General features: G+C 40.3%; 1 protein-coding gene across 10 annotated transcripts in view; it reads right to left on the bottom strand.

Annotated features, from left to right (window-relative positions):
• EHBP1 (EH domain binding protein 1) overlaps positions 1 to 23,377 on the bottom strand; it is a 227,739-nt gene that overhangs the window by 2,725 nt on the left and 201,637 nt on the right. For all 10 annotated transcript variants that reach the window (XM_075496799.1, XM_075496800.1, XM_075496801.1 and 7 more), the window contains 2 exons: positions 6,177 to 6,276; positions 4,946 to 5,019 (listed from right to left, as the gene is read on the bottom strand). In XM_075496799.1, coding sequence (XP_075352914.1) covers positions 4,946 to 5,019; positions 6,177 to 6,276 — 174 coding nt within the window. The remainder of the gene's footprint in view (positions 1 to 4,945; positions 5,020 to 6,176; positions 6,277 to 23,377) is intronic.

The raw sequence follows: 23,377 nt of genomic DNA, 5'->3' as shown, positions 1-23,377 counted from the left end.
GGCAGGATGCTGCCGAAACTTCCCAGGAGTTTTTATTTTTCTTTTCCTTCCCCTTTTCCTTTTCCTCTTGCTTTTTCAAGTGTGTTGCTTCCCCTCCACCGCTGTTAAGGAAATAACGTTCCAGGTGTACACAGACTGCAACTGAAGCTACCAGCCAAAACTACTGCTAATCTAAGCCACTTCTCCTGCAACAAAGCTGCTTTAATTTAGGTAGCAGCCTCTCAGGTGTTAGTTTCCAACGTGGTCTCTCGATTTCCACCACTGCTTGCCCTTTTGCTCCTTTTGGGTAAGGCTCCTTCAGTTCGACCTGTGTAAAACACACCGCTCTGCACCTCTGCAAGTCAGAGCTTCCCAAAACCGGAGGGTTTTACCCATGTAAATAAGGCCCCTGCACGCGCAACACAATCTCAGCGTGACAAACCCGTCTTGCGAAGGGCAGCAGCAGTGAGCCGGGCAGAAAAGGAGAAGAGAGACACGGCAGAGAATTTCACGGATGTTTGCTCCCCCCAGACGTGGCCCCAACTTTCAGGTTAACTTTCCCCCCACTTCTTCTGATAGTTGTGCTGAGACTCGGGCTCCCCGGCACATCTGGGCACATGAAGCTCTAGATGAAAAGGGACCTGAAAAACCCTGTCTCTACTTGGACTTAATTTAATTATTTTGCAATTCTGACAGTTTTCACTTAGTTGTAAAGCTCTTATTTTTAAAGCCTTTTTTTTTTTTTTGCTTTGCCCCCTACTTCTCCAGTTTCAGCAGCAATTTTAGCTTTCAAAACAGCAAACATCAGTCAAAATATTTCAGTACAGGTTTCGCTCAGTCCTTCACTACTATTTTTCCTCCGTTCAGTCCCTTTCTAAGAGCTATGGGTTTTGTTGTCTCATCTTGTAGCCCTGTGGGGTAAATAACATCATATTAGGACTTCATGGAACAAAACTGTTTTTTTTTTTGTTTGTCTCTGCATTTGCTTATTATTAGTGTTTGAAATACACCACGGGAAAACTTGCTGGCAGAAATATTCCCTTGCATTTTTACTTTGTTTCCTAGAAAAGGAGTCTGACTCCCCCCTCCCCCAATAAATACAGTCAAGTAGCAATTGGCGCAAAGTATTTAAATAACATTTTATATGTGATTACATTACAATTTTGTTTTATCCAACAAAACACTGCCGGGCAGCAGTTTCGGGAAGCATCCCTATGTTTAAAAAAGCAAGTGTGTTCAAGTTTGATTCCTACCTGTTGTGCCTTTTAAGCCAGGATTACCTATAACACCTGTCACATATAGTTACCCAGGCTGACTGCAGCTCTGGGAAGCTACAATATGGGCTGTGATTAATTTGAAGATTTCAGAATAATACTGTTATAAAAGCTACACTCTGGACAAAAATAGGATTAAGCTCTGAAGCTGTATATGAGCTAAAAGTGTTGAAAGCTAAAGCCCCCGTGCCACCACTCGTGACGGGCAGTTTAAAATGACAGAGTTTGCTAAATTTACATTAAAGTAGAAATGTTTTCAATTATTCATCTTCATTGACTTCATATTGTCTTTTTTTTTCCCCCCATTGCTTCAACTGATAATTACTTTGAGCAAACAGGCGGCTGGTTCCCATAGAAATGCTTTAATAGAAATGGTCGAAAGTTCTCGTAGTAAAACCTTCAACCTCGCCGCTATAATAAATAAGCCCGGCACTTTGATGAAAATTAACACTAGTTTTGTAAAGAGCACATTGGGGGATTGCAGTCAGGTCTTATCTTTAGTTCCAGTCAACTAGCAATCCTGAAAGAGTTTGCATCATCATCAGAGCAGGCCATTTGATAGGATTCTGCTGCTGAACCTAATCAATCTATGGAATACTGTGGCTGCGCGGTGTAACAAAGCTAAAATAGATTTACAAATGGGGTTTTAGAGGATAAGCTCCTCCACAGGATTACATATTGATTTTAAATATAAAAAGCTTATCATATAAACCATAACTACAAAAATAGTGAACCTATGCATAAATCCTTTTAGAAGAGCACCCACTTCAAACTATAAGCCAAGAATAAATCAAGATGTACAAAATCCGAAAGAAGATCCATTTCTTGGGCAGAAAATGAACACACCACCCCAAGGTGTGCAAAAATGAACTTATCTTTTCTCAGGAGGCATTAAATCTTGAATGAAAAAAAAAAAAACCAGAAAGGAGCGAGAGGAAAGGTAGCTGAAAGTAATCATCCCACTTGGCTGCGGATGTGGTAAAAATCAGGCTCTGAAATGCAGCACCTTGTTTACACGAGCCGGCCGGCTCCCAAACAGACAGCCAAAATGCCTTCCCATGTGCGCAGGTTACAACAAACCCAGTAACCCATATTTTCTTTGGGCTATTAGGCAAGGATTTCAGGCCTTTCTCGGTCAGAGCAGCCTCGGCAGTAGAAAGAGAGGAACACTGTCTAGCTGGAAGAAGGCAGCGCGTTAACTCTCTCTTTCTTATCCCTACGGCTAAACGGGGCGGGGGGGAAAGTATGCCTTTTTTTACCACCCTCGGTCATTCACGTGTTCCGCGTGAAGTGCCGTAACACTCCAACAGGCTATTCAGCTGCGTATGCCTCCATTTTAGCGGTTGGCTAAGAGGACAGTGTCTCCACATCACTGAACATTATAACGGTCAGCACCTCCAGACGCCAGCGCTGCCCACACGCTGCCTGCGCAGGCAGGGCAGGCCAGCCGCCAATAAACCGTCTTTATCTGCGATCAGCAGGCTGCTACCTTTCGCAAGGCACTCTCTTTTTTTTTTTCCCCTGTCATCAACTAGCTAAGTAAATTGGTTGATAGATTTTTAAACAGCACAGTCACGCGTGGAAGAGTTAGAGCAATTTACCAAAACAGTAATTATCACCTTTCAAAGATTTTTTTTTTTTTTTTTTAAGTTCCAGTTTGGGTTGGTGCGTTCTGCCTTTCTTTTAGACAAACAAACTGGTCCCGTCCTGTTATACACATTTTTTTTTTCCTGCTCATATATTTCAGGTTTGGAATTGGTTGGTGGTAAAAGTGAGATCTGTCTTTTCAACTCTCTCACAGAGCCCAAACGCTCATTAGCAATCAGCTAAATGGCCTTGGAACAGACAGTGCCGGGCTGTTCAGGCAGCCCTTGCTTCTTCGGGAAAATCATATTATAAATGGTGTGGTTTTACCAGTGCTTCCCAAAAAGTGCATGTTTGCACCCCAGCGTATGTTGGACGCAGAAAGTGATACAGCGCTGACTCACACATCGAGAGGCGAGGTGTCACAAATGTATATTTTGATGTTTCACAGGCATTTTCTTGGGAGAGTTTCACCTTTAATACATTTTTTAGGTAAAAGCAGATAGCTGCTAAAACTTCTAGCAGATTAATATTTTTATTGAGGGTTAAAATGCTAAACATGGATTTTGTTGTAAAAATAAAAAACAAAACCAATATTCTCTGGCACTTATGTTTTCTCCCTAAACCGCTGTTTACCATATCACCAGTAGCACACAAAAAAAAAAAGAAAAAAAGAAAAAAAAAGAGGACCTTCCTGGGTTTTGGCATCTCCCTCTGACTGTACAAAAAAGAAATTAAAAAAGGACAGATTACTGTTCAAGTCAACGTGTGAATGGCATAGGCTGCTAGACATTCAAAGGCTGCTGCTAGGACATTCCAAGACAGTAAAACATATAAGAGGCAATTAAGCATTGAAATTTCGGATTTAAATCCAGTGTCTCTTAACTCCTCTCTGGGTTTAGAGTATTTTCTGTTTTAAGTATTTCATTGGTATGATTCCCAATTAAACTGGCTTGTCTCTGCAGAAAGCAATGTACATATTTATGACTCAAGTTTATCCAAGAATATAGTGAAAGTAGTCTTATGCAAAAAATATAACCACAGATGGAGACATATGAAAAAGCTACCTGAAACCTGCTGCTTTTTTCCTACAAACTTACGCTCCCAGTGAAGTCTCCAACCTAATTAGAATTGATTTATTATGGATCAGGTACCTTATCAGGTGAAGAAAGAAATTACCATGGACAGTCAAAGGGTTGAGAGGTCAATACAGAATAGCAAAATCAATTTGCATTGATTAGACAAAAGGTCCATTTTACAGAGCCCAAAGGATTAACTTTTAAGCAAACATCTTTGAACTATAAGACAGCATTTGTGACTGAGAGGTATAAGCGGTGCAGCATTAGAAAACACTTAAGATATTTAAATAAGAAAATAATGCAAGCAATGGTTTAAGCTATCTGGATGTTTATTTTTTATTATGAATCATCCCCAGGATTATTGTACAATTCACTTGAAAGCCCTATGGAAAGGATGCAATTGTTTCATTTATCCCGTGTGTCAATCTTCCCATGAGTTTTCATTCAGGTAAGGTGACTAAACTCGGGAGAGTTGCAGAGAAGGGAGAAAATCTGTGCAAAGGATCGCACTAATCCTGGGTGTTGCTTGCGATGAAATATTTACTCGGCAAATGTAGTGTTTTACCAGGAAAACCGATGAGACTTTTTTTTCCCAGTGAGATACTGTTGTAAAACAGATCTGAAACATTAAAAGGAAGGAGGCTCCCTTCTGTGGGTCACCTCTTCCATTTTCTGCGGCACCCAAAGCAGCGCGATGCCACAGGAAAGCCAGGAGAGTATTACTGCAAGAAAAAATAATAAACCCCTGACAAATATTCTTTACTTCCTCATCCCTTTGTTTTCAAAGTTTATTCCAAGGAGACCGTATTTCTTTGTCCCGTATCTTGGACTTTTTTTTCCCCCCGAATAAACCTTAAGAATGGGATTGCGGACCCAGAGTATTTGCTGTGTGCTATCACTTGAAATGATGTAAATTTCAGCATTAATTCTTAACTGGGCTTCAGAAAAGACTCCATGTTTGGTACTTTCAGGTAGCCACCTTTGGCAGCAAGCATTTTCCTTCCCTCGGTACCCAAGCATTGCTCTTACCTTCAATAGCAAGCATTGCTCTTAGCTCCCGGTTCAGCAGTTCGTAGCGCCTTTCTAGGTCATGTTCTTTTTCCCTAGGCAAGTTGCAAAAGTTCATCAATATGTTAATTACTAAATCATTAAACACTTAAAAGAACCTTTAACTTACATTGATTTTAGGACTCGTAACCGACTTTTCTCTTTAACTTTAAGCTACTCCAAATAAATGATACACAAACTTAAAACCTTGCTCAGGTGGCATGTTCAGTAACAGGGCCTTTTCATTTTCTGTAATGTCGGCTTTAATTCCACCAGTTTAACTCCATTGTGCTACAGGACGTAATTATTTCATATTCATCCTTGGAGCGGCTGTTGTGGAATGTCCTAAGTATAAAACATTCCCCCGGATCTAATGAACAAATTCCAGCATCAGCCTATTCACCAAGATAATATGACACTGGAAGTATTATCCTATATACATTCTGCCCTAATGAATAATGAAAATTAGACACGGGATTAGAAAGCTTAATATTTTGAAGGTAGAATCTTCTGTCAAGTTCAGACACGGTAGGAAATCTGTGAGCACAGGCTCTTCTCGGGGAAGTATGCAGGCATCTACACTAGGTGGCATTACTGAAAGAAATATAATCAAACCAAAAGAAGCTGGAAAAGAAGCGCTGAGGGCAGAACACCTCTAAAAACGTGCAGCGTCTTCTCCCTTTCTCACCGGTGCTAGCAAAAAAAGTTTATTTGTCCTTACTTTGCAGTATCGGTGGTATCATCACACCGTGACTGATTCACTAATATCCTTTCAGCAGTCTGGTGCTGCTGAACTAGCGATGGTACTGAGGACTTCTACGAAGCAGGCAGCAACTCAAATTTTGCTCTCTCTCCGAATAGTCTTCACCTGTCACATCTGAGGCACAATCCAAATCTATTTGCGCATTTCTAAAATGTAATTTTATTATACTGTTCGGCCTTTGAAAATGTAACCGTGCTTAATATTTCTGTAATTATTTTTTTTCACAGCTCTGGCTAATCTTGTGTCATTGCACGCTTCTCATTTTCAAGTCTGAAATATGAGAAAAACAAGTTACTCGATGTGTTCCACAAATCATCCACTCTACTCACTTTTGAGGGAATGTTTTTGAAGTCTAATGGGAATAAAACAAAAAAGTTTTGCATCTATCCACTAGGTAAATATTCCAGTAAATCATCCTTGTTTTAAATACATGTATCCATCTGTACTTACAGAAGAGAAAGCTGGTTCATTCGTCTTATTAAGGCATTCTTCTTATTAACCAGCATGAACCATTCCTGCATCATAGCTTCTTCTTCTTCTGTGTTTCTTCCTGCAATTGAAAGAGTTTCATTACTTATGTGGCATTTCACAAATTGAGCTACATATTTCAATTCAGGTTTTGGAGTGTCGGTCCCCAATATCATTGAACATTACAAGGCATACTCTCAAATGGTAAAAATATCACATGACTACAAGTCCTGCAGGCCAATGCTGCTTGCTCCATAAATAAATCTTTGAAAGCAGACATTATTCAGCATGCATTTTAGTGTTCTTTACCATGCTGATACCCTGACCTAAATAAACACCTTTTAAAAAGTACTGTATCTTTTGAATTCTTCCGAGAGAACAATATTGTTGCTATGTTCCCAATGAAAAAAACCTTGTTGCTAAAAGATGCCTGGTCATCACAAGCCTCCAAACACAAAAACAATCCTTGTGTGCAAGACCCACTCCACCCATGCAAACCCAGCGCAGTCAGGATGGTGTGGTAGGGATCAAAGTAGCTGCAGAGGAGATGGTAATCCTGAACGCCTGGCCAAGGCACGGGCAACTGCTCAGCTTCTCTGTGCTTATGGCCTGTCTTCCAGATGATGAGCTGGAAAGAGCTGCTCCTCTCCTCAGCCGCAATGAAAGGGAGCATCTGTGCAAATACGAATCATTTTGGGGTCCAGGTGCCCAAGGGTCCCCATGTGTATATGCATGGACTAGCATCCCTTTCCCCAGCCCATGTTCATCATTGCCTCCCAGGCAGGATCAGGACCAGGACCCTCCATAGCCTACCTGCAGGCAGTGCTATGCTCTACCGGACTCTCTAAGACCCTATGTTACCACCTCTGCACCATTGGGCCACATGGGGGAAAGGGAGACTAGTGCCCAGAAGGCTCCTGACTGTCCTTTCCACGTAGCAGGGTCACTTAGCCAAATTTCACTCTCTCTGAGCTGGGGGACTAGGAGAAACCTCATCAAAGTCTTTTGTGGAGACTGCACCTCTGTAGTGACCTGCCATTCTCATCTTTCAAGTTGAGCTGAGGAGCAAAGACTATATGGTCCTCACGGAATTATGAAACTCTCACATTTCTTATGGTTAAAATTAATCTGGGAAGAAACCTGGAATAGTAGGAAAGGAGCATGAGCTGGGACTTCTGAGTACTTCGCCCAGCTTCGACACTGCTTCACTAGGAGACCGTGGGCAGATCTCTGCATTTAAGCACCTTGTGTGTAACATGGGGATAATCACCTGTACCGATCTTGCAAGGGTGCTAAAACTTAATTCTTTGATGTTTGTAAAGGGTTTTGTAATCTCTGATGCAAGATGCTGTACACTCGGGGAAGCTATCTTATTAACTTAAACCACAGGATCCCTAGTTGCAGAGAAGCAATTTCCAGCACCAGAAGCTGGAAAGACACCAGAAAAAATATTGTTTTGTTCTAAAAGAAAGCTTTCAAATTCTGGACGGGAGCGTTTGAAATGCTTGCACGTACGTGCCTGCCACGCGCACGTTCACATGCCAATGCCACAGTAGTGTGCAAGCCCAGATCTGCATGGAGAACCACCTCCTCACCTGGCTATGACCCTGCTGCATGCAAGGGAAGGTCACCAGCCTTCTCCAAACTGTTTGATTCCCCTTGCTGTGGCCTGTGGACTTGCTGCATCCAGACAAGTGAAGGTAAAGGAGACGAACAGGGAAGTGGGTCAGCTTAGGGTGGAGCTGGTGGACCCACACAGTAAGAAAAAGTTACGCCATTTCGTATGCTCTTCTTTCTGATGTAAGACATGCCCCCATATCCACTTATCACCCTAGGAAGCTCCTGGTTGATGAAACTGTTCTTTGGAAGGGTGCTTTTAGGGTACACGATTTGCTAGCGGCAAGATGGGAAGGGCAGAGCATCCTAAAGTGGGGATGGCTCCGCAGCTTTTTTCCAAGCAGAAGCAGCAGGATCCAGCTCCTGGACGATGAAGGAAGACATTTGTCACGTAGAAATGCTCTCCCCCAAGACCTCCAACTTCTGGTTTTGTGTGGAAAATATTACGCCACAGCATTTACAATAATATTCAGCGGTTCTGCACTCCCCCAAAGAGGATTAAAACTTATAAGTACACTTTGCTGTTAAGTTACTGATCAAAGGCATTGCTGTATTGGTCCATCTAACAGGGTCTGCTTTTAGAAGTAGATGATAATCAATATTAGCAACCTTTTGTTGAAATGCACCAAGTAGCTGAAATTTATTTGGGGGAGAGAGAAAGAAAAATGGGATAGATTGCCTTTTTTATCCTTGCAAAATGACCAGTCTATTCTGTGACACATGAGATTGCCACTCTGCCGGTGAAAAAAAGTTCTTACAACCAGACATATGTGGCCAAAATTTGCTGGTTTTGGGGTGGTCTGGGATCTCTGGCTAAATGATGCCATTATAAATGCAAGCTCTTGCTGCATTTCATTTTGCAAGCCTTGAACAAGAAACGAGAGACAGAAATGTTTCAAAGGAGTTTGACTCAACGGCAGATCTGAACTTGAATCTCATGCCATGCAATCTCAGGGTAAGAACATAAACTTAAGATATAAACTTCTTTCTGTTAATGCATTTCTCCTAAATAAAGTTAGTTGCAACATGTAACAAGAAAAGATCTAGGTAAAGCTTGGAGCTGTCGAGTCAGATCTGAACAGGTGCCTATTTTGATATTTCCACGCTGACACTGAAGCACACGCAATATCCATAGAATAGCCTGGTTTAAAAGTGAGTTAACAAAGTCTTGATTGTTTTTACAGAATTTTTAATCTGTTTTTGTATTCACTTTGGAGCCATGTGATGCCCTGACACGGGTCATGTGATAACGGCTGCGATAGGCACAAATCCCCGGGCAGTAACAAAAGAAGAAAGAGTAAAAAAGAAAAAGCTGAGAAAAAGCTTGCAATTTGGAAAAAGGCCAATTGTACGCCAGCGAAGGCCTTTTTGATCAGTGAAATGACACATGTGTGCAATATTAATAGCAGTCAATGCTGATATTTTATTTGTTGACCGTCAGCTTCTAAATTCTTGCGCATGGAGTTGAAACAGATTCTTCCCAGGCAAGCAAAATAAAGATGAACTCCCATAAATAAGAAATTTAAATAACTCTTTTCACCAAATACACTACCATTGGAGCATTACTTCATTTTTTTTTCCTTGGTGGAAGGATGCATGTGAAACACTTTCAACAAAGAAAAACTGAGTGTTATTACTGCAGTGATATTTCAAGCTAAATTCACATTTACAATTTCTAAATAAAAAATTTTTTAAAAGTCTTTCTTCAACACAATTTCACAGTTTCACTCTGTAAAACCCTGCTGCTGCTGCGGTTGTTTTTGTTTCTGCTTTCCAAGTGTAAAACAAGTATTTAATTGACTTGCTACAAATGATTGAAAATTAAAATTGGGAAAATATCTGTTGTTCTTGGGGAAAAAAAATACTGTACAGATTATTTAAATGAAGCGAAAAACATGTTTGAGAACAAATCGATCCCACGCATGCAAACCCTTATCTGAGCCAGTACAAGATGATGAAAATCTATAAATAGCCCACAGATCTTAAACTTAAATTTTTTTCCATAATACATGCATTACACTATTGTTTTCGATAAAAAACAACAACAACAACAACAAAACCCTTTTAAAGCTAGTAAGTTGGACCATTACAAATTAATCCTGACTTTAATAACTGGTTAAAGACCCCTTCAGCTTTATAAGTAACAAAAAATATTAAAGCCTGTGATCACAGCGAGCTTTTCTCATTTCTCCTCTAACCATTTGTTATTTAATCCAATACTAGTAATCCAATTTGTCCATCAGACTTTTAAAGGGCAGAATGCAACTTCCCCAGCTTAGACACTTTTCAAAGTACAATATATTTTTCAAATGAATGCTGGATGTTTCATTTTTTCCCCAACTGTTCCTAGCTCTAATGTATGAGGAAAAAAAAGAACAAGATGAACATTGTTCGTACTGATTAAGTAAGAGCTCATTAAAGAGCTGTCAGTGCCGTACTTTGAATATGCATGAAGCATATAATCAGATCTAGTACCGTCACTAGAGGAGAATACGGTAAGTACAAAGGATTGATTTAATTACTTAGAGTGGGCTGTGGTGGTAAAGCAGTCTTGTTAGCGCAAAAAGAAAAGGAGGTTGTATTCTGGCACGGTTAGGGGAAAAAGGCAGTTTTAGCTTCTGCCACAATACCTAATCTCAGGATAAAGCACTTTACATTGTAGCTTAAAATGAAGACTGTCAGTTTTCTAAAAAGACCAGAATTCATCTTATCTTGTTTAACCTCACCTGGTTAACTATCTAGCAGAACGTATTTATTCTCTTTAACATGTAATTATGCTTATACCTTTTTATCCTATAGTTCAATAATGACTTCTGAAAACAGTCTTCAAGTAAGAGTGCGTAGTGCTGCAAACATCATATGCATGCAAAATGCTCGGTAAGAGATTTGAAAAATGCAGAACCAGAAACTAAGACGAAACAGTAAGTACACGTGCCTTTATGTAAAAAGACAATACAGCTTTTAACGTCAGACTTTATTAGCTAGGTTCTGAGGAGGATTCTGGCAAGGTTTCTCTAATTTATCCCCCCCCCCCCCCCCCCCCTTAAAATTTTTTTTATTTTCTTTTTTTTTTTTAAATCAATACATTCTTATTTTATTCTTCCTCTAGGAATCCAGGGGAATTCTCTCACAACAACTCTCAGTGCCATTTTCTGATTTCATTGTTTGGCTTGAGTGGTGAAGGATGCGTGCTCTATTCTTCTCTTCACTTGACATCTACCAGAACCCTCCTCAATGATTAGGAACGAGCCCAACACCAAGCCTGGAATAGCACAAGACACTAAATTTTGCCCTCAGATACAAGAAACTCCTACTGACTTCTGAGCTGTGATTCTGCACTGTAATAGCTCCTGCGCAGGATTCAATCAAGGCTGCCGCATAAAGTTTGGTGATTTTGTCCCTTACTGGGACAAATTTTAATGACAGCCAAAATAATGACAGCCAGAATTCTAATGATAGCAAAAAAAACCCCAAAACCCCACCCCAAACCCCTTTCTTTTCTCCTGTGGTTCATCACACATATTCAAATATAATTTTCCTGACTGTTATTTAAAACCAACTTGAGCCAATTTTCATCTACAATGCTCAAGAATTACAAGCCTGTTTATATGACACCATTTTTGAGAACGATAAAAGCGACTAACTTATTTTAATGTTTTACAGCTTCCGGGCACTCTTTTAAAAATACCTTTTCCTTCACATTCTTTGGGATTTACAAATGGATTTTTATTTACACTGTAAGCTAATTATTCATTAAATATTTAAATAAGAAGCATCTTGATAAATGTCTCTTCTGAATCAATTTGAAAAAACAATTTCTATTTTTTTTTTCCTTTCCTGCTAAAAATACTTCCAAACCCACCCCTTATGCTCAGCCAGCTATCAGTATGTATATGTGCTATTAGACCCATTATTTTTAAGCCGTTTGGGCAGCTAGTCATTAGATAAACCCAATATGGATTAACATAGTAAAACTGTACATTGCTAAGAAAACAGAGAAGAAAGTGCTATGAAACACTGTGAATACCACTTAAAAGGAAGAAAAAGCAGCAACATGCAGGGACAAGATCAGTTTACAGTGTAAATGGATGAACACAGTAACTCCTCTACATTTTATACCATCATAAATCTGTCAAGATAAGCCAATAGATTAATATTTTTTAAAAAATCCTTAAATGTAAATGTATTTAGCTGTTGTGCAAAAATGAATTACAACCTGCAGAAGATAAATAATAAAGGGTTTCTATCAGCATCCCAAACCAGCCCATTCAATCTGGCAAGAAATAACAGGTTTACAGAAATAACTTTGTATACCATCTTAAGCAGTAATTGTTTTTAAATTTTATTTGCACTGCGTATAGTGTGTGCGCCATGGTGTCATGGTCAAACACAAACACAAACACTCCCCATGTTTCCACATTTACCTCAACAGAACTACATGAAAAACAACCTACTTAAGACAGAGCCCATTCTTCACCCATTTGCTGATGTTTACACACAGTTTTAAAATAGAATAGAAGAAGCTTTCTTCACTCAACACACTTGGGTGAAGAGGCCAGCAAGAGAATACCAGTGCATGTGAACTAGAGTGGGACGAATAATGACAAAAACTGGCCAACTTCGCTCTGCTACTCTTTCTGGGCTATTTGTTAGTTGACAGAAGCTAGATGACCACTGAGAGCCATCCAAACGCCAGTGAATTCCACAAATTTAATGGGAAGGTCTTTTGAAAACTTACCCCGCCACCTTTATTTGCCTGCTGAAAAAAAAAGTTGCATTCACCCAATCACGGGGACGAGTTTTTACGAGTTTCTGTATTAGGAGCAAGTGGACAGATTGGCTTGTTTACCTGAAGGAGAACATGAATAGCAAATAAAGAATAGTTCTAGGATGTGTCTCATCTTGTCTCGTAAGAACCTGAGGAAATTCACTGAAATTGAAGGTGGTGTGTTTAAAACCGATAAAAAGAATCATTTTTCCTCAAAGCCTCATCATTTACCAGTAGAACTCGTCGCCACGAGGCAATGTTGAAACTAGGAGCTCAGCAAGAATTAAAACCAGGTTGAATGTTGAATATGGAAAGGCAAAGCTGTAGTGATAAATATTCAAACAAACAAACAAACAAACACGTGAGGTAAGAATTGGATCCTCCTGCTTTAGGACATGAGCTAACCTTTAATTTTTAGAGGTTAAATGAAATGTTCTCTGGGGCCAGCTTAGCCTATAACCAGCCCCTGCGGAGTTTCTTGCCCCTGCCTGGGTTCAACCTGTACCTGTCTCTCTACGGGACAGTGTTCTGGACCAGACCGTGGGGCTGATCCGCTGTGGCAATTACAACTTTACTGAAAGGAAACACGGGAAGGGATGAGAAACAACGCTGGGTGTTTTAGCTGACCAACCTCACACCCCTAACAAAGGCTGATGGAAGGTCTCGAACCCTTCGAAGTCAATGGCAGACTTCCCACTGACTTTAACAGTCTTTTCACCTTGCTCACTGTGAACAGCTTATGCACAGATGAGCTCTTGTTTTTAATGCGAGTTACTGAATTTAACAAATACTTAAGCAGAAAAGCCTATATTCACAACAGATATTCTTTGTAAAGGAGAGTTACACGAGACCTACCGCAAGATGTGTCTGACACAACTGAAAGCTATGGTGAAGACTTTTAAACAACTAGTGATCCACAATTTTTCACTGAGTGAAACTGAGGCATCCCAAAAGAGACCTATTTTCTGAAAAATCAACCTCCTCTGCTTTCAGAGGATGACCTTTGGTGGAAAAGCTCAGAATTCTGGTTAAAATAATTATTCAAAGTTTCCAGTGTCAAAACGGAGCCTGCAGTAGGCACCCCACAGCATGAATGGATGGGCTGCTCCACCTTGAGCTTCAAACCTCCAGTTTCAGATTACCGTTCCCAGCTTTCCTCCAGAATACTTCTTCCTTTCACTGAACGGAGACCTCCTCGATTATTAAAAATCACTGAAAATGAACATGTATAGCCACTAAGAGATAGACAGGCTGGGACAGTTGTTTAGATGACACTGCAGAAGAACTAGCTAGCAGATGAAGCCCTAGCACAATTTTCTGAGTCTGAACTGGATGGGAAAATGCCCAAGGAACATTAGAAAGGCAAATTCATGGCCACTAACTTGCTGTCTGAGAGCAGTTGAGAAGGAGACATTGATGTCCACACAATGGAGTCTCATAAAGGTAGGTAACGACTGCCAAGAATCTGCCAGGCAGAGTTACATTGCAGTGCATTGTCTGACTCTATTTCAGCCCCCAAAAGTACTGTAACCCTAACGAAATGGAGCCGTGGCCAAGGGAATGCCTTTATCACAAGCACACATCAAATTAGCTTAATATCAAGCAGGAAACTTGTAATTTCTTTGGTTTCTGAAGCATAATAAATCAGAGAGGCTAATTAAGATTTTTAGAGCTGCGTAAACAGAAGGTCAGGGTTCTGACCACATCTCAGCGCGTGTGAGGATTTATTCTACCTGGAGTGGAACTGTCTCACAGTAAGACAAATATCTGTGGCCTGCAGTCTTGGCAACCTCAAATTATCACAGGACCAAAACTTCCACAAAAGACGAATTGCCTGAAAGACTGCTGATTTTCTCTACACAACAGGTCAACACAGTGGCCACCAGAAAATAACAGAAAATCAACAGAAACAGAATGCTTGGGCTTGATAAAGATTATGAATGTATTTTAAATGTGGGACCATCAATCCAGACCAAGAAAACACATAGTTTGTGGCCCAAAATTCAGACAAGAAGAGGTGAGATTCAACTGAAACATCTGGCGAGACTCCTGTAAGAAAGTGATGCTTCCTGCCTCGAGGACAGTGCCTGCAAGGATCCTAGCACTGGGCAGAAAAAATGCTTGCCCTTTATCACCCTCTGGTACTCTTTACACCCAAATTTTTTCATGTAGCACAACTTCAGAAGAAGCATGGGCTTGGGAAAAGTATACATCAGACCTTTGCTTGCAGCACAGGAAACACGCACCATTAACTGATACACTCGAACCGTTGAAGCTACGGAAAAAACAGTAGTTCACGCTTGGAAATCCACCAAGAAGGGGATGATGGTCTGGCAGATGAACTATTTCGCTTGCAGGTTGACAAGTAGAGTTGGATGCTTTGTTACGAGTGACAGTAATTCCTCTGTGGCTCATCTATAGACCAGTTGCCTGTTTACTTGGCAAGGGATGGCTGGGTAAGATTCCAAAGTGAGAGGCCAGTTAACCTTAAAGTCGTTGGATTGTGCTCTACTAGGCAGCATATTATCCCATTTTTACCAAGTGTTGTCTTACTTCCTTCAGAACATATTCTCCTGGAGCTGGGAAGGGGCAGTGGACAGTATAAAATGCCTTCTTTAATGGACAGGGCTGAATTTAACACAAGCAACTGCCTGAAGTGAGATGATGGCTGGCACCGAATGTGACCTTGTACCAGTGCTAATGAAGACACTTCTCTTATTGGGAGGTGGCAGGTTTGTACTTCTGGGATCCAAAGCTTCCCAGTGCTAAATGGGCAAGTCCAGCTAGGTTGAGGTGTCCTAGGGCCCCACAGTTTCCAGTTTTGACAGAAAAGGTGTTTTTGGTGGTAAACAGGAGAAAAACAAGGAAAAATAACAGGGCTTTCTGCAGACTGCAGTGGCATCATGGACCAGGAGTCCCAGGGTGACCAAAGTGCCTTTCTCCTCACCTTCTCTTTACAGGCAGGCACTGATTGCAGAGAAAGCTAACTTCCAGGCATAAAGCCAAAGACTATGCCTACCACATGAAAGAGCATTTATACTGCAATACCACAAAGAAAGATGGAAATCAGTTAAAAGAAGCAAGTGTCTGTTGGGTCTTGCAAGACTTTTGGAAGGCTCGCAAGTCTATTCATAGCGCCTAGGGCTCTCCCAGAGTAGCCTCCTGCTATGCTGGCAGTGCTGCGCTCAGGCTCTCTTCTTCAAGCTGGCTTCAAGCACTTTGTTGACAGGTTCTTTTAAGGCAATGATGAGGCCACAAGCCAGGGAAGTGCAAGGAGAGGAGGCAGACTTATCCTTCAGTCCTTCCAGCCAACGGCAATACTGTGTTACTGTGAGAAAAAAATAAATATGGTCATTGCTGCTAAGCTGCTTTAATGATTTAATGAACTTGGCCTGGGAAGGCTGAACACGCACGCTGCCTGTGTCTGGTCTTGGCAAGGTCTCCTCCTGGGAACGTCTGCCTACTAATGCACAGGTCTAAGACTGAAGAGATGTGGTGAATTAGAGAGGCAGAACTGCGAACTCCAGGGTTTGGCATGGTGTGTTCCTTCTGTGGGAGCTTCTCAGCTGTAGAAATGCTGGGTATTTGGAAAAGTATGGCCAGATGGTCTTCCTTTACCAAAAAATCACTTCACAGGAACTGCTAATGGGAAGAGATGGAGACTGGACAGGAAGGAATTCGCTGTGGAGGCGACATGACAGAAGGGAAACTGGAGAAAGGTTGACAAGCCTCAAGAACTCAGGAAGTTCTCAGTCGCTCAAAATGCATAATTCTGGCAACTACAAAACCAATACTTGTGCAGAAATTTGTGTATGAAAGGGACAGATCTGGACCCTGAAGACTCACATCAGAAAAACAGCTTACTAGCGTGCCAGTTTATTTGCATTAACAGATTTTAATGAATAGCTTTGCACTGCATGGATTCAGTACTAGTAGGCATTTCTACAGAGCTCTGTGGGCTTCAGGTCAGTCAAGTCACACTTGGATGCAACGCAGAAGCACAGTTACCATATTGTAAACGAGACCTCGATCATAATGTTGTTGCACTTCTTTCACCCAGGCTTTTGGTAGTTGCCAAAACTCCCATTACCATAACCCTGGCAGCAAGTTAACATTCCTGAACACTGCAGAGAGAAGCATCTTATCAAGTGCTTTATAATATTGCTCTGTTTCAAAAAAAAGCAGTAACTACCAATGCATAGTTTTGTGAGCTGTTATCATGTTACAAAAAAAAAATCACTAAGTCTTGTGCTCGTGTCAAAAACCTTTTCTTCTGTCCAACACAAATTGCTGTTAGCAATATCCTTCTAGCCTCCTAATCATTAGGTATTTCCAATAGGGAATGCTCACAAACCAGCACCAGCAAAAACCCAAACCAGTGTCACATGTGTTTCATTCACGTACTCAGAATTTTCTGAAACACTTTCACTCACTTTTTACGCTAAATGTAAAAAGGTAAATGGTAAAGATGTTGTTTTCAGCAATACTTTTAAATTTTCTATCTTGCCAGAACTGCTGCTGTTATACCGTCCTTTCTCTTGCTGTGCTTCAGCATGTGCATCGTTGTCTTTCACAATATGGTTGGACAACTCTCTACCACCTTGTGGTTTGGCAAGTTTTCAGTTCACCTGAGATTAAATACGCTGAGCTAAGCAAAACAATGGTGTATATGGAAAGCAAGGCTGGCGAACAGCTATAAAACTTACGGTGTTATTAATTAATTCTTTCTGATTTAGGTAAGATATGAAAATATGAAAAGACCATGATGATTTCCCTATCTAGCTACAACTTTCTCCTTACACATATGCACTGATATTTTTCGTACGGTTTGCTTGCGAGCCTGAAGATGGTAACAAAAACAATTTTTAAATGGAGTTCATCTCTCAGGCAAAACTGAACTTTCATCATTTTCCTCCCCAAGCTCTGACACTGGTGAATACAAATCTGCATTTACTTTTGAGAATTCCAAGGAGAATTGTGAATTCAATTGTTTTTAAAAGACAAAACTTGGCTTAGGGAGTAGGATGCCTCCTCCTAGCTTACCCCTCCCTCCCTCAGTGCAAATTTGTGTTACAGACTGGACGACTCCAGTAAGAAGCATTCAAGACGGTATAATACAGACTGGTAAATACAGCTCAATAATCAGGTTTGTGAAGGTGCAGAGCATATAAGGGATTTATTTTTGATAGTGAATCTATACACATACACATCATCAAGCCCCCATTGAGAAGCATACCACTCCAAGTGATTAATACAGCTCAAGGGGGCAGATAAGAGATCAGTGACAAAAATCACCTGATAAAAAAAAATAAAAAGTGTTGCATTAAAAGGGCTTTTACTTTGCATGCCAAACAATACTGAGAAACCTGTATTTTAGCACTTGTACTCAACAAGCACTCCAAAGTATGCCGGGATGAGAACAGAAACCCATCCTTTCTAATAAGCTTGTGACAAAAGCTAAAAGACATCATCCTATTAACTAGTGATCTCAACTGCTAATGCAGAGTACTTCCTGGTGCCTTTTATGTAGAATGCTGCTATTAAAAAACCACTAAACATTCACTGTGAACAACACAGAATCATTCATCTTTTATCAGCATCTCTTGTTAGAGGAGTATGAGAGGGGCTGAAGGTGTCATTGATATTATAGAGTGGAAATTAATCAGAAATTTTTCTCATATTTTCCTCATCACACTCATTTACTTTTGTACAAATTTCCCCCTGCTAAAAAGTTCATACCCAGCCCCCTGTTGTACGCTTTTAAGTTGAGAATATTCAACGAGTGCGTCAACTGAAAGGCACCAGGTCCTAACACAAAAAGCATTCGAAATTCTCATTTAGTTGTCTTTATTTTGCTAGCGCCATGTGGTCCTTGAAGATGTAGAAAACACGGGAAGCCGAGTAAAGATCAGAGCAAGCTCATTAGCATTCTGACAAAATTGGAGTGGTGGAGATGTATAGTTTGCCTAGTTTGTCGTTTTGAAAGCTACCGGTGGTAAGCTTTCTATTTCATTGTGCTTTTGTCTTTTTTGGGGGTTTTCAACGCAGCGGGGTGGTTGTTAGCCTAGGTTTTCACAGTGCATTGTGGGAACCTTGCCTGCACATTCAGCCTATATAGTATCATTCGAGTTCAAGTCAAAAAGTTTTTTTTTCCCCCTATTTATTTCATAATCACGTATGCTAATGCATAATTGTCGTCTGGCTGTCAAAACCCATCCTGCCCGACACCTGGTTTTTAAAGTTTAAAAAAAAAGAACAAAATCCCCTAAATAAAATACACTCTGAGCTGTATTTAAAAATAAAACCTTTTAAACATGTTGCTAGTTTTCTTCAAAAGACAAGATAAGAAGAAATTAATTTAAATTCCACTGTTTACAATAAACTAGAAATGAATTTGAGACAGATCCAGTTGATTAGAATTCAAAAGAGACTCTTTCACCGTATAAGATCCCCAATTCTATTTCAGAGCCTCTTGAAGGAAAGACGGGTTTATACTCCAGAATTATGTAAATAATGAATTACCTCTTAGAAGACCTAAAGAAGTTATTACTCTGGTCATTTGATTTTTTTTTTTTTTTTAAATGTAAGGCTCACTTTGAAGGGCTAAAAGGGCTACATTAATGCTTCTATTCGACATGAACGTCTCCAAGTTGCAATGAAATGGATAAAGGTCTTTTTGGATGAATTTATCTGCTAAATCCTTGTGGTTGCCCTCCTATCTCAGATGATGACCCAAAAGAATGTCAACAGCTCATTTCCCAGAGAGCTGGAAAGAGTCACTACGCTAGCCATAATCTGCACGTTCTCAAAGAACCATTTCAAACATTACATTTCACAAGCTGTTTAAAGAGATTTTTTTTTTTCTTCTCTCATCTCCACTATCCTACCAGTACTTTGGACATCAGTACTTCGGAAATGAGGGCTTTAACAAAGTTGAAACGTGACTTTTTACGTATTGTGTTGGTGGGTTGTGCATATGTGCACACGTGTACATGCACCGTGCAACACGTGAGTGCCCACGGATTCCCACACGCTTCAAATTCACATCGCTAAATTCTAGTCGCACTATGGCAGGGACAAGTAAATGCTAAGAATCCAAATATGTTAAGTCACTCCTAATTTACTCATTGGATTTTTTTAATATAATGTGTGTCAGGCTGCCAAAATTGCAGATATCCCTTTAGGAGGAAAGGATAAAACCCGGCTTGAAAGGAGTTACAATGGTCTAGATTTGGATACAGTAAATTTTACAATGGAGTGGGGATTAAAGATTTATTTACTTAGCAAGGGGGAAAGGATAAACAAATATTAAGAGAAAGAGACACTTTATACAAAACCTTCAAAATTCTTTCTTTTTGTCATGTGCTTGGATAGCATCATTATGTTTGTCAGAACAGCTTTAGAGCTGCAGCCAGCCTCTGCTGATCAAGAAAAGCAAATGGTCAGGGCAAAGAAGGAACACTGATCTTTAAAAACAAAAAAAAAGTACAAGCAGGTAAGAGACTGAAGACAGAAAGCTCTGAGATACCCCGATAGCCATGTGGACTGACAGATCTAAATTTTTCCATCATATTTAAAACCCAGTTTCATTCCATGCCTCTGTGAAATACATGACGTTTCGTCACAGGAGATGGTGCAACGTTTAAGCTATACATGAAGAACTATATTCCCTCCCCAACTGACACTCCCCCCCCCCCCCCCCCCCCCCCGCCCTGAGAATTATTGCCCTGAGCAGGTGTTATTTTAAGCTTAACAAAAGGCAGAATTTTGCCAGCTCCGAGGTGGCACCTTTATTTCAAATCTGCTTTTAATCACTCAGTTCCTTTTCACTCAGGTTCCAACTCCCAGCAGAGGCAAATAACCTGAAGACTGTTATCTGCCTGACAGTAAAGGCGACTGAATTATTTTCTATACTTTGCAATGTGCTTATAGCTGCAAAATTATTTATCTCCTTCACTGCATTCTACTACGAAAGTTTCCTCCAGAAGAATCGCCGGGACCAGCCATATCAAATTAGAGGGCAGTCAGGAGTGTCTAAGTCCAGCTTTAAAACAAATATCATAACAATTACTTAGCCATATGGAAAATAGGGTATGCCTTTCCTGAAAGCTTTTATACATTTTCTATCTCAAATTTCAACTTCATTAGAAGCTATTTCTAACTAGCAAGCTGCAAGATTGCTAAATATCTAACTGTTAACTCACCATGAAGAAACAAACTCTTTTGAATGGCAGAACTTTTCCAAGATGCAAATGAACAATAATCTAATTTTGAGAGTAAATTAACTGAAGGATTCATGTTAATATATTTCAAAGTCTCCAAAATTAAGTGGCAGTTGCAACCTATGCAATACACACACATACATGTGCCCACACTCACGTACACATACTAACAGCACCCCCGCTACACCCAACTCCCATCTTCCGTATTCACATTGTACTTGTGTTTAGGTTCCTATGACTTAAAGGCCAGATGTTTCACAAATGACCAACAATTGGAGGTTAGAATAAATTAATGACTGATTTCTGAGCTTTGATGGAATTAAGCATACTTCTTTTCTCAATGTGCCATGTGAATGTTCGCCCGTTAAACTTTTTTTTTTTTTTTTTTTTTGACAAGTGAGGCCACCCGGCAGAAAACAAGTGATGCAAAACCCAGGAGTAATCCCTCTGTTTAGTTCAACACTGTGGTTAGCCTTAACACTGCCTCTATTATCCAATGGATTTAGAGAAACTTTCATTTATTTGTTGGCCTCAGTCTTCCAACTTTGTTGCCTTCTTTAAAGGACCCAAGACCCATTCCTATGTAAATACATTTGCATAGGGCCACAATGAAACTTTCTGGGACTCGGATTAAACTTGCAGAACGAGATAGCTGCGCTGCACATATTTGTGATCTTCACGTAAGTACTTTCACAAATACATATGAGTAAATGAAGCTGATGTCAACTCTCACTACAGGAACGCCTGGAGTTTAAAAGAAACGCTCTGTCGCAAACTACGTACCAAAGCCCTGAACTCTGAAACAACTGGCAGACACAGCACCCAAATGTGAAATTACAATATATATAATGAACAAAAAGTCCTTTTCATTTAGGAGCTCTTAAGATCAGCACTTTATTTGCTGCAAAATGTCATCCTCTCTCCTAACCTGTTCCTGTTGCGGCAAGACAACAGGTTCCCTGTTGTAAAAGTGATGATTCATAGCTACTTGGTTTTTCACTTGTTTTTTTTTCTTGCTGCCTCTGTTTATAAAGAGTACCTAGGGTATAATGTATTATTATATACTGTACACAATACAGCCTTCTTGCAGCCAATTCAAATATAAAGCTTTGCATCCAGCAAGTCTATTAGGAAACAGCACCGGGATTAATCCCTGCAATTACAACCCTCAAAAAATGCAGGTGGACACTCAGTGCAATTTCACCATTCCCACATACAAAATGCCAGTACCTTAAAGGTTTATGTTCTATGAGAGAGGCACAATGGACCTAAAGCATATTCTAAGGACTGGTTTTGTAATTTCACTGGCACCGAGGACTGTGGGCCAGGAATTGCAACTGAATATATTCTTTTGGTATGTATTTAAGGAGATAACACCTTCTTCCAGGGGCTCAACCAACATAGATATCTAACTCCTTGTTTTGCAGTACAGTCTGTTGTAATCTAGTTTAAAAAGCTTTGTATACATAATTAAAAAAAATCATATTACAGCATTATTCCAGTCCACTACTACAATGATTAAAAAAATGAAGCCAAATATATCAAACAATCACATACAAAAATACACTAGCCACTAGAAAATGACTTGCATAACTGGAATCATGTTAATGAAGACACTGGCACAAATCATAAACCAATTCTGATTTACACTTTATTTTCCTTATTCCTGACTGTAGGGTGAGTCTCTGCTGCCCCATGTAAATACCATATACAAACCCAATTTCTCTCGTTGGACTAAGCACATCAATACAAAAGCAAATGAACTACCAAAGTGCCCTAATTAACAATTTTGCAAGTGAATGCAGACATCAGTGCCACACTGCAGCCATTAAAGTCTATTCCTTGCCATATCTGTTTCTGTTAACATTTCAATAGACCAATTAAATGACCTTTCCCCCCCTCAAACTCAATTAAGCTATTTGAACATCAATTGATAACTTACCATGTATTTATGCAAAATGTGCAAGCAAGAGATTCATTTTTTCAATCCTAATGATGTTTTGAAGAAGAGAAAACTATCTTAACTATCCTGTCCTGGTATTCCATGGAGAGGGGGCCAGAGATGGGATTGCCTCCCAGGGGACCCTGGTGGGCATGGTGGCATTGTGGCAGGCAGTTTGGAGAAAGCAGGTGTGAGGCAGATATTCTTCTTCCATGCCATTTGGTCCCTACCAGGCAGCTGCCTTGGGAGGTCAAAAGAAAGCGGAGACAGCCATTTCTTTCAGCTTGTTGGAGTATCACATCGCTGGGTCACAGCCAGCACACTGGTAGGTGGCACAGGGTCACATCAGCCAACTTGTAGATATCTAGAATTGTTTCTTTTTTCTCCCCCCCCCCCCCCCCTTTTTTTTTGTCTTGAGTTTTTTACATCTCATTCTATAGTGAAAAAGCAAAGGGGTGCCCCAACGCATACACCTTTCTGAGCATCGCATGGTAGGTATGACATTTGACTTCAGCCTGCGTGCCCCATGTTAAAAGAGGTGATTTGCTGATATTTGCATTTTCCCAAGGGGCTCGCTACACCATGAATCTGTTTGTCACAAATTCAGGGGACTTGAGCAGAAGGCGTAAAGGCA

The sequence above is a fragment of the Mycteria americana genome, chromosome 3 (assembly GCF_035582795.1).
Source record: "Mycteria americana isolate JAX WOST 10 ecotype Jacksonville Zoo and Gardens chromosome 3, USCA_MyAme_1.0, whole genome shotgun sequence".
Classification (NCBI taxonomy): domain Eukaryota; kingdom Metazoa; phylum Chordata; class Aves; order Ciconiiformes; family Ciconiidae; genus Mycteria; species Mycteria americana.
The sequence above is the reverse complement of the archived record's forward strand: the minus strand, read 5'-3'. Positions and strand labels throughout refer to the sequence as shown.